General features: G+C 47.6%; 1 protein-coding gene across 2 annotated transcripts in view; it reads left to right on the top strand.

Moving 5' to 3' along the window:
• The window catches only part of kiaa0825 (KIAA0825 ortholog), a 116,770-nt gene that overhangs the window by 28,730 nt on the left and 73,354 nt on the right, over positions 1 to 14,686 (top strand). For both annotated transcript variants that reach the window (XM_035378888.1, XM_035378887.1), the window contains exons 9-16: positions 1,150 to 1,300; positions 3,659 to 3,849; positions 5,257 to 5,439; positions 6,350 to 6,472; positions 7,695 to 7,840; positions 10,620 to 10,799; positions 12,447 to 12,674; positions 13,105 to 13,513. In XM_035378888.1, the coding sequence (XP_035234779.1) occupies positions 1,150 to 1,300; positions 3,659 to 3,849; positions 5,257 to 5,439; positions 6,350 to 6,472; positions 7,695 to 7,840; positions 10,620 to 10,799; positions 12,447 to 12,674; positions 13,105 to 13,513 (1,611 nt within the window). The remainder of the gene's footprint in view (positions 1 to 1,149; positions 1,301 to 3,658; positions 3,850 to 5,256; positions 5,440 to 6,349; positions 6,473 to 7,694; positions 7,841 to 10,619; positions 10,800 to 12,446; positions 12,675 to 13,104; positions 13,514 to 14,686) is intronic.

Raw genomic sequence — 14,686 nt, 5'->3', positions numbered from 1 at the left:
TTTTAATGCGAAGAGCTAGCGCGGTCCGTATTGACGCGGTGAACCGAGCGAGATTCAACACATCCTCCGTCAGGAAGGCTGGGCAGTGCGAATGGAAAGTTTGATTTCGCCGTGACGCAATGTTCTATCCGCGCCTGCGGCTGGGCCCTTTGATTGGTGCGTTTCGGGAGGGAACGTGATGGTCCGTTGCAGGTGCTTCTTTCTTCCGTCCATGGCCTCATCTTCGTACTGGCTGATTCAATGAAGTGCAAGTACAGCACTCCTGTAATGAGCACTACAACTACCAGTTCTACCAGTGCTACTACAACTAGTACGGTTAGCATGACTATTAGCACTACTGCTAATACTACTGATCCTTACTACGACTGCTAATACTGTTAATGCTATTAGTAATCGCAGTCATTATTTCCATCATACTTACAATCGTGACGATAAATCTCGGAATTATCATAATCTTCATCGTGATCACGATAATATAAGCCCCATCGTAGATCTCTCTTTGGGCAATAAAACAGAAAAAGAAAAAACCGGAACAGGCCGGCTTTGGAAAATGAAGATTTAAGGCAAATGGAGAGGTATTCGAGAAGGCCTTTCTAAAATTTCAGAATTTACAGCTGTCCGGCATAAGTCTCAGGCCGGAAAAACTGTCACCGCGATGCCAGGAATACTAAAATTCAATAATTGGGTTGTAAAGAATATTAATATCCATGTAAGTGACGTCTTGACAGCGCAATCCATCTGAAGGAGGAGTATGTGTTTGTTGGAAAACAGATGTTCCCTTTGAAAAGACAGAGGGGGAGTGTGAGCGAGGGAGAGCAGACACAGAGGCAGTTTTTAAACCTTTGAAGAATACGTTTTTTTGGAATGTTTTTCTCAAAACATTCTAAAGTCAGTGTTCTAGAACTCCGTTGCTTTCAATTACCAGTAGTGATTGTTACATCATCATTAGAATGTTCAGTTAAGAACATTCTAAGCACATTTGCGATCTTACGCCTTGAAGGGTTAAACTCTGAGGCCTGCCACAAGATGGGAAAGGAAGGAATAAATGATTGATATGCCGTAATTGGAGCCATTTGCCCTGCTTTGGGATTTCTGCCCGCACCCTCCCGCTTCGAAACCCCGTTCTTCTGCTTTGATCTCCTGGCCCAGGTCTCTTTCCCTGCTGCCCGTCCAGAAGTGCCAGGAGCTGACGGAGGCCCTCCAGGAACACCTGACGGGCTACTGCGTCCAGGCGTGCGCCACCTGCGTCCTGCACGACCCCGAGAGCCATCACTGGGGCGACCCCAAGCCGTTTTACGAGGTGCCCGAGCGGCCTTTATCTCTCTCTCTCTCTTCTGGTTGCGTGATGCGATGGCCGGCCCTCGGGGGGGGGGGGGAGGAGGAGCTGGGTGATGTCATCCTCTGTTCTCGTGCCGAGTCGGAGGGAACGCCGTGTTCGACCGGCCCGCTACAGGGCTTCTCGACTACGGCCTGATTCTCTCATTACGTCTGAATCTGCTTGCTGGGTCCAGATTTGCAGGTCTGGGACCAGCAGGCACGTGGAGGGGGGCCTTCACCTAAGGAAGTTTTGTTTTGTTTGATCTTCCACATTTAACATTTTGAAGTTAATCGATAATCATCAATTTCATAAACTGTTGTCGGTGCTGAATGCATTATGGGCCTGATTTCCTAAAACTGTTAGCAGCTGCAAAGCCAATAGCATGACCAGTGATTGGTTATGGTATTTGTTTTGCACCAATCATTGGTTGTGTTAATAGTTTTGAGTGTGCTAAAAAGATTTGCACATGATAAAGGTCTTAATAAATTAGGCCCTATATGTGTGTATGTGTGTGTGTGTGTGTGTGTGTGTGTGTGCATTGCTGTATATTGTACAGTAACTTGGTCCTTCAGAACTCTTGAACCATTCATAGAGTTCTTGCACAGGAGGATGTTATTTATTTATTTACTTCTCTTGCTTTCCGTTAATATACTGTGCCATAAATGTTAATGGATTTTGAGCAGGTCCCGAAACCTGCTTATGTGAAGTGACATTGACTGCTCTTTAGTGCTTGCTCGGTGTACTGCTCAACATGTTTAAAGTTGTCTTGGGAACATGTAGGCTGATAGCTGATACTTGCTCGGACCAAATCGCATTGGTCATGAGATGAAACGGTTGCAGAGCTGTGTCTCTTTGGTCTTCACGCTTCTTGGGAGATTGGAGAGCGGAGATCTGGGAGAACAAACGAAATGCAAAACAATAGATGGAATATTGTTGCTGGGGGACCGAACGTTCTTTTCGGAACGTGGGGAATTTCGTACGTAGGCTGAAGTCTTCTAATTGTGCTCATGGATATGCATGAGTCTCTGGAATGTACTCAACCACAGCCCAATGTTTACGGAAACAAATGTTTTACATCTTTTACATACATACACTTATCCAACATTCCATTTTACAAGTGATATTGTGTAATGGTCTGTAATGGTCTATAGCCGTCTGCAATATTATGTAATGGCCTGTAATGGTCTATAGCATTCTGGAATTATGGGTAATGCTCTGTAATGGTCTAAAGCAGTCTGTAATATTGTTTAATGGTCTGTAATGGTCTATAACCATCTGTAATATTCTGTAATGATCTCTAGCAGTCTGATATTATGTAATGGTTTGTAGCATTCTGTAATATTGTGTAATGGCCTGTAATGGACTAAAGTATTCTGTAATTGTGGGTAATGGTCTGTAGCAGTCTGTAACAGTGGGTTAGAGTAGGCCTGTGGTGTGTAGGTGTGCGTAGGCCTCTGCGTCGGCACTTCCCCGGAGCTTCTGTCATCTTTGGCCAGGCGCCAGCCTCGTTCTCAGAGGGGGGGGAGGGGGCCGTGATCGCCGCGGCGATGGCCTCGCTCCGCGCCGCTCGGACGGGACGAGACGCGTCCTCGGATCATCACGGGACGCCGTGCGCGCCGCCGATAATCTGGCTTCGGCCGCACCGCCAGCTTCCACGTCTGTTTCCTCTCCGCCTGAAAGCAATTAGGGCCCACAGGAAACTGGCCTGTCTCTGTCTGTCTCTCTCTCCCTCTCCCTCCCTCCCTCCCTCCGTCTGCCTTTTCTTTTCGCTCTCTGCTATTCCGCGGCCTTGACAGAAAGTAATAACTTTTGCTCATCTGCAGATTTCCAGTGACGGAACCCGTACATCTGCTTTCAGTGCGCTCGCAAACACTCTGTCCTCTCTGACATTGCTTTTTTTTCTCTCCTATCAATGCAGACTGAGGTCTCCTCAATCCAGTAACAGGTGTAGCCGTCATACAACACAAGCCACGCGCTCAGTTTGCTGTAGTCTGTTGATTGGCTCACGTGGGTCACATTGTAGCTTAACCCATAACGGGGCCCACGAAGCTGCATTCTCCCGTCCGCTCGCTCGCTGCATTCCGTTTCTTGTGACCGCGATTTTTCTCAGAGCTGTGAAATGAGGCTTTTATAAAGAGGGGACAAAGAATCCAGGGTCTGGATTCATGCTACATTTATTCTGGCATTTATTAGTTTTTGGACTGAATACAGGCCTAAGGGTGGTGTGCAGGTAAGGAGGCACAGGTCAGGGAGCACAGGTAAGGGAGCGCAGGTTAGGGGGCGCAGGTTTAAGGGGCACAGGTGCAGTGAGGTGATGGACGCTCTCTTCTCTGTTGCCAGGGGGAGCGGTGTTCCTTCTCCATCCAGATGTGGCACTACTTCCTGTCGGGCCTGCGCAGCGACCTGTGGGCCCTACTCCCACCGGGCCTGGCCCAGGACATTCTGGCCCAGGTTCTGAGCCAGACCCTGGAGGTGCTGGTCCACCGGTACTCTCGGGCCTGCCCCTCCTACAAGAGGACCCAGCAAATCAGGTACTCGAACTTTCACCAACAGTTACAGGTTTCAATTTTTAAAAACATGTCCATATGCAATGGCTGCCATATGCAAATACGGAATACCATGTCAAGTTTTGGGACAAAGATGGAAATTTATTTGCCATCCAGTATGTATCAATAATGTTTTGTGAATTTAGCCATTGTCAAATTGTATATCGTACATTCAGCATCAAAGTTGAGCCATGTTCTTAAACTTTCTGAAATCTCTCATACTCTGATATAGTATTCCTGGTGAGGTCCCCTGTTTTACACGTTAAAAGCAGCGCCCGTTTGTGTAATTCACTGAATCCGTGGCAATAATTAGGAAACATGGGCCCCCCCTTTGTTCTAAGAGATAGAACAGATTGCGCCGATCGGTTCTGCGGTTGTCCCGGCGCCGGCCGAAGGTACCCCCCCCCCCTTCCCCTCCCCCCCAGGTCCCGCGGTCCAGATTCGGCGGGACAAGTTCCCCTTTGTTACCCCCCCCCCCGTCTGCGTTCTGTCAGCCTTGGCCCCGCTCTCCGGTCCTCCGCTCTCTCCCCGGACCCGACGCGGGGGTCTGGCGCGGTGCATTAACACGTACTTAAAAGCGTCTAAGTGCTCCGTGAGCGCATGCTTACGCCCCCCCCACCCTCGCTGCCGACTGCTGAAAATGTGCAGATCGCCCCGGACCCCCAGGCCAAATGCCGCGTTCCATTTTGGTTTTTTTTTCCGGCATTTTTCCGGAGATGTGCATTCCTGCAAGGACGCCTGGTCCTGAGTAAAACAGATAGATAGAGAGAGAGAGAGAGAAATAGAGAGAGAGAAGAAAAAAGAGAGTGAAATACAGAGGGGGAGAGAGAGAGAGAGAGAGAGCAATTACAGTCCTGGTGTCTGCCAAACAGATGGGCTCCTGTTGTACAGCTTTACAGTTTAAACCACTTTTTTGTATTTTTTTTATAAATACCCTGAAGGACCTTCAGCTGGAGTACTCTAAAAACCAGAGATACCTGGAAACAGCAAAGCCATCGCACTGGAAAAAGGCTGGATCTGAATTTTAACAAGTAACATAAGCTGAAGATATCTTTAACTGCTGTGACAGCGTGCTCATATGTTAGTTTGCTTAGGGGTAAAAAAAGAAATGTGTGTGTGTGTGTGTGTGTGTGTTTGTGTGAATATACAGGAAATTAACATACTGTAGGGCACTCTTTAGTGGGTTGGAATTATTATTTCATAAATTCCTGAAGCCGTAGGCAGCAATATAATATAATGTAGCAACGAGACAGCGAACCGAACTTGCCGTACACAAACGAAAATATTGAAACCTGCGAGTGAACCCCACTGCCAGGAACTTTTCGTGGTTCTTTGATCAGTAGATGTTTCTCAGCGATCGCCCCTCTCCCCCTTCCCCTCCCCCCCACCCAGGACTGACATCACGGCCATCCTGCTGTGTGTGGAGCAGCTGATGTTGGGCGTGTGCTCCAGCTCCCGGTCCCTGGTTCGGCCGGGGTCCCCGGACGGGCCCTGGATCTCCTCCGCGCACAGCCTGTGCGACCAGCTGATGAACGTGCTGGTCGCCGTCACCTCGCCCCTGCCGGACCTGTGCAAGTACGGGCGCGTGGGTCATCGCCTGTCCTCGGGGGGGTCTGGAGCTCACGATCGGTTTAACCGACAGCGTCCCCCCTAGCTCATAAACACTCCTCCTAAACAGGGGTGTCAAACTGAATCCCAAGGGAGTCGCTGTGTCTGTGCGTTTCCTTCAAATCAGCTGCCTGTTAAGGCCTTGAGAACAAGATGTGTGGAGTCCTTAGCCAATGAGTGACTTAAATGAAACATTGGTGCTGAGAGCACCCCGAAAACCAGCAGACAATGCAGCTCTCCGTGATTGGAGTTTGGCACCTGCGTCCTATAGGGTCTACTGCTTGTGCTTTTCTATATGTCACTCAGACATATAGGCCTCAGAATCCATAGGCTCTCTTCCTATAGGAACCAGACCTCTTGAAAAGGCTTCCGATTAGGTTCCTAATCTGGTAAACACTTCTCCAACTGGATACCAGGTTTCTCTCGGAGCCTTAGTGCATATGCACTTCACCTGACCTATGGGGTCTGTAGCTCATAGCACCATGAAGCCCTCAGGTCAAACACATATTAATATCCAGTAATGTGTCATTCATAGCCACACTTCCTGTAGGTTTCACAGCTTATGATAATTATTACATTACATTACATTACAGGCATTTAGCAGACGCTCTTATCCAGAGCGACTTACACAACTTTTTACATAGCACTTTACATTGTATCCATTTATACAGCTGGATATATACTGAAGCAATGCAGGTTAAGTACCTTGCTCAAGGGTACAACGGCAGTGTCCTTACCCGGGAATCGAACCTGCGACCTTTCGGTTACAAGCCCAGTTCCTTACCCACTGTGCCACACTCCGTCCTTATTGATGTCTCCGGATAAAGCTAGCAAGTACGATGACTAAAGTAGCTCTTTTTTCTCTCGTGGGACACAGGCATTTTTACAGAGATCCTTCGGACGAACCTCCCTCTCCTTCGACAGAGACGCCATCTTGCAACCAGGGGGCGCAGTGGCTACGTCATATCAACCCGTCGCTTTTTTCAGACGAGTCACTTAGGTAAGCCCTGTTGTTCTGTCATCGCTACCACTCCACGGCTTGCTACTTCTGAAACCGTGTCTCAGTGTTGTCAAAATACACAATAGCCTACTGTCCCTCAGGTTTAAATTTGATGGAATGGGATACAGACTTTAATCAGATATGGGTTACTGTCGTTTTGTTATCTTAACGTACTGTAACTGATATGTACCCCGTAATGATGATAACAGCGGATCATAAACACATTATCTGGACATTATTGAACAAGTTCATACTGTATTGAACATTTGACTCCAGTGTGAAAAATCTTAGAACGAGCAGCCTCCAAGACCCTGGATGGTGCCTTTAATTTCTCTGACTTTCTTCAGACTTGGGACAGACGGACAAACATACAAGGGGAAGGGACTGCTTGCGTACGATTCACAGATTTTATTCAGAGGCCAGGCACATTGAACTTTGAACCCTTGGAAACTGGGACGTTCCCGACCAGCTGACCGTTACGATTGTTAAATAAAACAATAGTAAAAAGTGCAAACGGCGAAAATAAATCTAGCGGCATTATGCGCAGTGAAAAGCCTTAAACATTTCTTTTTTTGAGTGTAACGCTGAAAACTGACCCAGTGGCGTTTCCGCTTGATTTACCGCGGTTGTTAAGAGGGATTATCTCGTGGATTTGCTGCCTTGTGACTTCATAAATTCTTCTGTCGGGTTGAAACATAATGTTTCTCATTCAAACAGCAGGGTGCACCGTGCACTCGCGTTTAACGGCAAACTTTTAACAGCTAAATCCCAGTCTCCCCCGGTCTTGCTTTTTTCCTCCATCAGATTTTTCCCGAAATACAAGCGCTCCCTTATCAAGCTCATAAAGACGTGCCCTATTTCTTTCATTGAGAGGAAATACAATTCAGCTGTAACCTTGTGGAACCGGAAAAAAAAAAGAAAAGGAAAAAGGTTTTGGTTCCACCAACAGCGATAGGGAGGTTATGGGACACCCTTTTACGACGCTGGCGTTTTACCAGACGCTAATTTGCTTTCAGCTCTCTGAGATTAAACACAATTCCTGCCACGTGCATACCTCACCTAAGCAAGCATGAAGGCATTTTCCTACTAATCTGGGAGGAACTGACATTTGAGGAAGTTAGCATTAGGCTAGAGTTCCAGTTCAAGGCCATTTGTTATAGATAAACGGACCGGCATCTGGACAGCCAGTCTGACGGCCGCTCTCTCCCTCGTTTCCCCCCAGGCGAGGGGCGTCGGCGGGGGACGAACTGGAGGTCGTGGGTCGGCTGCGGCTGGCGTGCTCGCAGCCGGACTGCAACTACAAGCTGCTGCTCCAGGCCCTTCTGCAGTCCGACTGCGTCCTGCTGCAAGCCCTGCTGCGCAGCTCGCGTAAGAAAGCCCGCTTTTCTACTTCAGTGAAAGTCGCAAGTTCAGTGAAGCGAAGGTCAAGGCAGCCATGGAAAAAATAATTATAAAAATGATTGTTAAAATTTTTTGAATTGAAGCATGTACACACACACACACACACAATCACAGACTTGCGCTTACACACACACACACACACTCAATAGAAATATATGTATTCTTCACATAAAACAAGAAATTGAAAATCTCATAAAATTAATTAAATCAGAAAATTTGGATTACTTTTACATTGTTTTTGAGGTTGGGAGTGTCAATGCCACTGAAATTACATTTCTTAAAAAAAAAGAAAGAAATAATAAAGCGCTAAAAAATTGCCAGTGTGTTTCAAAAGACCATTTACTTTAATATCTGTTCGTTCTTCAGTGTATAAAAGAAAGACTGTTCTCCGCCTCATCTTCAGCTCCTGCCCTGGGTCACCGTGTGTCCCCGCTCACAAAAGGGGAATCATTCTGACCCCCGACATCTCTCTTTTCCCAAATTTTATGATTTTTTTTTCTGTCCTCTAGTACTTTAAAATTTCACCGTCCATAAAATTACTTTTACGGCAGCATATACTGCAGGCCTGCGTTGGACACATTCAGCGCGACCAAGGACAGGCACTGAGAGTAAAGAGGAAGCACTCATATTTTAGTGCTTCTGGAAATGTGGGCCGACTCGAATGGAATTGATTTAAAAAAAAAAAAAACTTTTATTGTGGAGAGAACTTGAGTAGCCAAGCAAGGGGTCATGTCACCGTGTGCAGATGTCATCATTATCATTCTTAAATCAATAGTGCTTGCTAATAAAAAATAAATAAAAAAACCCTTCATAGCGCGACAGTTAGCGGAAGGTGTGAGCGGTGAAGATTCCTCGCTCTTTCTGAAAAAGTCCAGGCTTTAAAGACCGTCGAGCTCTCGCGGGCTAATTAGCATCGCGGGGACCTCGTTAATAGCGGCCTCGCTCCTAGAGGTGGCGGTCTTTGATCTTTCACCTGGAGCTCGGCGGCGCTCTGAATCACGCTAGCAAACGCCGCGCAAGTCGCGACTGGGCTAATTGAAAACAGGCGGCAGCCGCGGTCATCAGATCCGCTGTTGGGCTTTTTTTCCGTAATTACCTGAAGGCTCACCCACGCCCGCACCCACCCAAGGTAACAGCAGTAGAGGTTATATCTACACCAGAAGTGAAAGTGGCGTGCTTCGCATGCGGTGTAGATGGGTCTTTCTGTGACATGTCATTCCATACACGCGCAGCCTGTCGTACTATGAGGATACGCTGCATACAATGGGCCAACTATCTTACGCATGTAATTGAAGTATTACAGGACCCATCAGCTGTTTTTTTGTGGATGGGACCAATTACAGTGTTCTGGGGGTATCCCTGTTAAAAAAAAACAGGGGGCAGGAGGGGTTTCTGGGATATTTGCTGGCGGAGCATCAAGGTCACAGGGGGTTTTGTGAGTGACTGAGTGCCCGGACTCCGCAGCGACGGAGAGCAGTTCATTCATCATCCGACATCATCCGGCCGTCATTCAACTCGTCCGCTGCTGTGTGCTGGGATCATTATTAAAAGCCGGGCAGTTAAAAGCTCTCGTGCTCCTCAGCACCCCCCCCCCTCCCCTCCCCCCTTACCCGGCTGTTGCCGCGGCGGCGTCCGACGCGGGTCCTCCTCGAGGGGCAATTACCGAGCCGACGGAGCGCGAGGCGGCGCCTCCGTCCGTGAAAACGTGCCCTAACGTCGTGATCCCGGGGTCAATGACTCCCGACCGCGTTCCTCTGCGGAAAAAAACGGAAAAGGGCGGGAAAAAAAAAAAGAAACGCGATGAAAAAAATCAATTTCCCTCGCTCGCGTTTCGGCTTCTATCTCCCCCTTTCTGCTCCCTTGTTATCGGCGGCATTAGGGCCCCCGCTCCCCCGCTTTAAATACGGCAGGTAATTCGCGCCTGTCGTTCTAAAGCGGCCTAGCATTTGTCAAAGCGCCGCGCAAACACGCCGCCCTCGCCTCTCCAATCCGGATCTTCATTGAGTGGCGCTTGGCGTTCGCTCGCCTATTCAAATACCTGTCGTCAGCCAGAAAGGCTGATTAAAACGGGATCACGGTCGCTGGTAGCGAATCGCCGCCTCCGCCGCCGCCGCCGCCGCCGCACCCTCCCGCCCGCTTTCTCTCCCGGAAGGACGCGGTGTCAAAGCCTATTCATCCGTACTAGACGTACTCGTGCGCCAGGTGTCTATCTCCGAGTGTCAGGGCTGTGTTTTTTTTTTTTTCTCTGTCTTTCCCCCACCCTCCCCCCCCCCCCCCGACAGATTCGCGGCTATTGTTCCCTTCCGTGACTATTTCAGTTCTGGCAAACCTTGGATTTTTCAATGTGCGTAGCCTTGGAACCCCTTCACTTATAGTCATTCATTAATTTATTTAGTTATCTATCTATTTTATTTTAATTTTATCTTAAATAGACTCGGTTCAATTAGCTTCATTCTGTACTTTTTTTTTACTGTCTCGCTTGTGTTCTTCGGTATGTGATTTGTAATTTCTGTGTCGTTTTCTTTGAATACCCTGTCTGTTTAAGAAACGAATGGCTCTTCCTGAGCCGTGACCCCAGGGGGGGTCACTGCCAACTCCACAAGAAGCAAAATGTCATTTTAAAAAAAAAGCAATTTCACAAAAAAAAAAAAAAAAAGCATGTGCATTGGAACTGGTTCTCTTCTGAAATCGCTATTTGTGGCTTTTCTTCATGTCCCCTGCTCTTCTGTTTCCATGGCGTTCTCAGGTTCCTGTGCGGAGGACGGGGCTGAGGACTCGGCAGAGATCGGGCGGGACGGAGACGCGTTTCTCGAGGCCGCGTTCTCGGTGCTCTCCACGCTCAACTGCGTCCCCAAGGCCCTGGCCCTCGCGTTCGGAAGCCACTTCGACGAGCGACGCCTCTGGGATCGTTTATATGACCTGCCAGGTAACGCACAGGCCCTTCATTGCAAACAAACAACAAAAAAAAGATTTTCTGTTTTTCTTTATTTTCTTGTCATGTTGTACGAGGTTTTATCTGTCCCTAAAATAAATAGTAACTTAAATGCATTGCGTATTCTAAGATGGAACAGGAAGTAGATCATTAGAACCATCAGGACTCTGTGCTCACCGCAGGTGTTCCTTCCTTTAAAGAGTAATTGCTGGGCATCGCTATTTTCCCACAGAGAGGAGTCTCGTAACATTTCAGAACGATCATAGCGACAATGAAGTGCGGAGCTTTCAGCTTGATAGTCATTGTTTGTTTCCATCGCAGATATATTCCGTCTCCGACAAAATCAATATCCATTTGTGCGTGTAGGGTTTTCGGCAAAAAAAAAAAAGAAGAAAAAGCCCAACATGAATGTTTCCCGTCGCGGTAATCGCAGGACGTTAATTTAATCTGCCGAAACAGAGACTACAATTCTTCCCTCGCTCTCTTCCTGTTGGCGAAGCTTTGATTTGGGGTTTTAATCAGGGCTCCTGTGGAGAAAGACTCCTCTTTTTTTTTTGTATTTTTATTGCGTGCTAGTGGTAATTATTGCTGCATAAATTAGACAAATTGGAGGGGAGGATTTGCGGGAGAACGGGAGTCGCGTAGAAGTTGCTTCTGTAATCTTAGTGTCACTGAACATTTTGTATTCCTCCTAGTATAATTTTCTTAATTGCTGGCATGGTCCACACCTCGCAGTAGAGCGCTGCCTATAATTGAATTTTGGACAAAGAATACCCCTGACAAGGTTGTTTATGTGCAAAATTCCTCTGTTCAGTGTTTATGAAGAGATAGATAATGTGAGTTGTCAGCAATGGGCTGCACTTGAAAAACATCGTAATTAGCGTCGCCAGGTCCAAGTTCCTCTCGCGGCTGTTGATGAATCAGCTCGGCCTGTGGTTTCTCAAATCCCTCTCCTGTGTGGTGGGGCCAGGGACTGGTTGCAGTAAGCATTCTAGCTGCGTGTGTCACTTCCAAGGCAAACCCAAGAGTTCAAAAAAGTCAAGTCGGGGTAGAATCTGAATTGCAAGACTTTGGAGTTTGTGTGAAAAAGAGCAGTATAACAGCTGACTTCCCAGCTTGGACTTAATTTGAGGTTAGAGGTCCAGTCTGACTTTTTTTAAAACAGATTTTTCTTCTTACTGGGTATTGCAGACCTCCTTACTGAAATAATTCTCCCTGCTTTGGGGTGATCAAGAGGTCCTGCAGTGCTTTCCGGTTATTTTTGGCTTACATTTTACAGACTTGCATTGAGTGGGGATTTTATCTTAAGTTAAAAAAAGAACAATACAAAGAAAATATACAGCATTATGCATTATGGGAAATGGTGTTCTCAACAGCGTACTAGTATCAGCATGTGAGTGATGTCCCTGCTGGTGGTGACCCAGTTTAACTCCATTTCTGTCACTTCAACTTGTGATTTTAAACCAGCCCAGGGTAGGCAACCACCCACAGCCTCTGATTGAGATTATGGTGTGGACTCACAGTTTTATCAGGTTACGTTTTTGGAGACGCCCAATCCGCATCAATGTTGCAGGCAGGACGTCTGCAGTGTGGCCATCGCTGATGTCATCTTTCAGCGTCACGCGTCTTTTCTCAAACCAGACCCCGGCCAGGCAGAGCCCGCTGTGCTGAGGTGCTTGAGAGCTACGGTGACCGATTCCATCGACGGCATCGTGGGCAAAATCGTCGCCATGGTGACGTCGTGGCAGGCGTCCGAGGACCGCGCCTCCTCGCTGCCCGCGCAGGTCGTCCCAGAGAGCGTACTCAGCAAAGTACCGAAGGAGTGGAACTACATGTCCCAGGACCCCAAAGAAAAGGAGGCCGCCAATGGTATGAATCGCATGTTTGTACCCCTGGGAAGTAACGACTCACGTTTTTGGAAAGGGGGTTATCTTGGGACAACCTTCCAACCGTATTTAGGATTATAGGGAACCAATGAATCTGTTCATTTTGTTGGTGCTTAAAATGGTTTTTCACGTTTGTGGACAACCCTTGTATCTATGACAACCTGGTTACTTGATGACATTAAAACTTCATTAAGACTTCAGATTAAAAGATTATATATCGGAAGACCTATCAGCAAACCAATTTTTGACGAGGGTTTGCATATTTCTTATTCTGGAAATTAATCTTTTTTATTAAAAGTTGTTAAAATGTATAAAGAAACAGTTGTCATTAGAGTGAGTATTCATGCTGACGAAGCACCGCCTCTCTCTCTATCTCTCTCTCTCCCCCCCCCCCCCCCCCCCGTGTGAGTCAGGCTGTGCCAAGCTTCTGCTGCAAGCCGTCTCCTTCGTCTTCGCCAACCTGCCCTCCGCGGTGGCGTCCCTCCCCCTGCCCGTCCGCTACCTCTTCCTCGCGGGCGAGAGGCGCCTCTCCCAGAATTCCCGGCAGCCGAGGCCCACAGGGCTGCTCCTGTGGGACCTCCTGGGCTTCCTGTGCCAGAGCCTGGAGGACGGGGGCGCTCTGGAGCGCCTCTCCGACCGACCGCCGCGCCGCGGGGACGCGGAGACGCTGGCGCTGGTGGCCGAGTGCCTGAGGGCGGCCGCGGGCCATCAGAGGGCGGGGCCCAAACCCGCGGTCCTCACGGCCCTGCAGACCCTGGAGGAGAAGCGCCCAAAATGGAGGTCCGCTCAGCTCCAGAAGGCCCGGAAACTGTGCTCCGAGGGGTGAGCGACAGCCAGTCAAAATTCAGATCTAACAGCAGCGTTGTGACATAAGATGGTAAAATGCTAGCGTACACAGCCTAGTTGACCTGACCCAATAAGCAACATAAACAGCTGCTTAGGATCACGCAACCAGTAGAGGGCCCCTTAATTATTACAAAATGTGTATTCCTCAGATTTAGGGAAGCTTCTCCCACAGCGTAGGTAACTAAGCTACCAAAAACTCGACCCCAGAAGTAGTTAAGCTAGCAATTCCATTACACCTGTTTCCCCTACTCTTCTACAACGCCCAATCTCTGGTGGCATAATTGGATCGTTTTTCTGCTGTCGTCATGGTTAGTCATTTGGCAGTATCGGTTGCTGCAGTGCAAGCATGTCTCTTGGTATTTTACCAACTGGTAATACTAAATTTGGATACTGATTACACTGATTACGCTGCCTAATTAGCAGTAATGAAAGAGGAACTTGATGATTCATGTGGTTTCCCCGTACCAGAGGCGAAAAAAGAAAAGAATTTTGTGATATTCCAATGACTCAATAACAGGCGGGGTGCAAATTCAAACTCCCATTCCAAAATGCATTTTTAACTTAATTAATTGAGTTCAAAATTCAAACGTCTGAATTAATTTAATGGAAGTATCCTTGCTGAGAAGATCCCAGAGTTCTGTTAAATATAATACTCCTGTCCCTAGACAGTCCTCAGTGTGCTTGTGAATGTCTGCCTTGTTCGTGCATCAATCAAAACCTCAGAAAGACCGTCGGTCTGTAAGGAATTTGGTTTTATTTTCTCATTATAAAGCTATGAGCCATTGTTTGTGTCTCATCCCGAGAACAAATGTTTTTGACTCTAAATGACATGAACGCATTCCTTCGTGAGGGATGTCCGAGGGTACCGTGGAAATATCCATCCTTATTAAAAATTATTTAGCCAAGACGGGAAAGAACCCCAGCAGAAAAAAAAGCAAAGATAAACAGATTACCCTAAGTGTTCCAGGAAACTCTGTGGTTTTTGTAACAGGAAAGGCAGGATTACGACAAAAAAAAATGCTGAAAAGAAAGGACGAGAAGAAGGGAGGGGGGGGAGGAAGCGGAATGAAAGAGCGATTATGTATCACCTGCCTCAGACGCTTTCCGAAATCATTACTATTCATTAAAATAACCTTCAGTTTGAAGTGA

Source organism: Anguilla anguilla, chromosome 10 (assembly GCF_013347855.1).
Source record: "Anguilla anguilla isolate fAngAng1 chromosome 10, fAngAng1.pri, whole genome shotgun sequence".
Classification (NCBI taxonomy): domain Eukaryota; kingdom Metazoa; phylum Chordata; class Actinopteri; order Anguilliformes; family Anguillidae; genus Anguilla; species Anguilla anguilla.
This window is presented reverse-complemented; position numbering and strand designations above follow the sequence as displayed.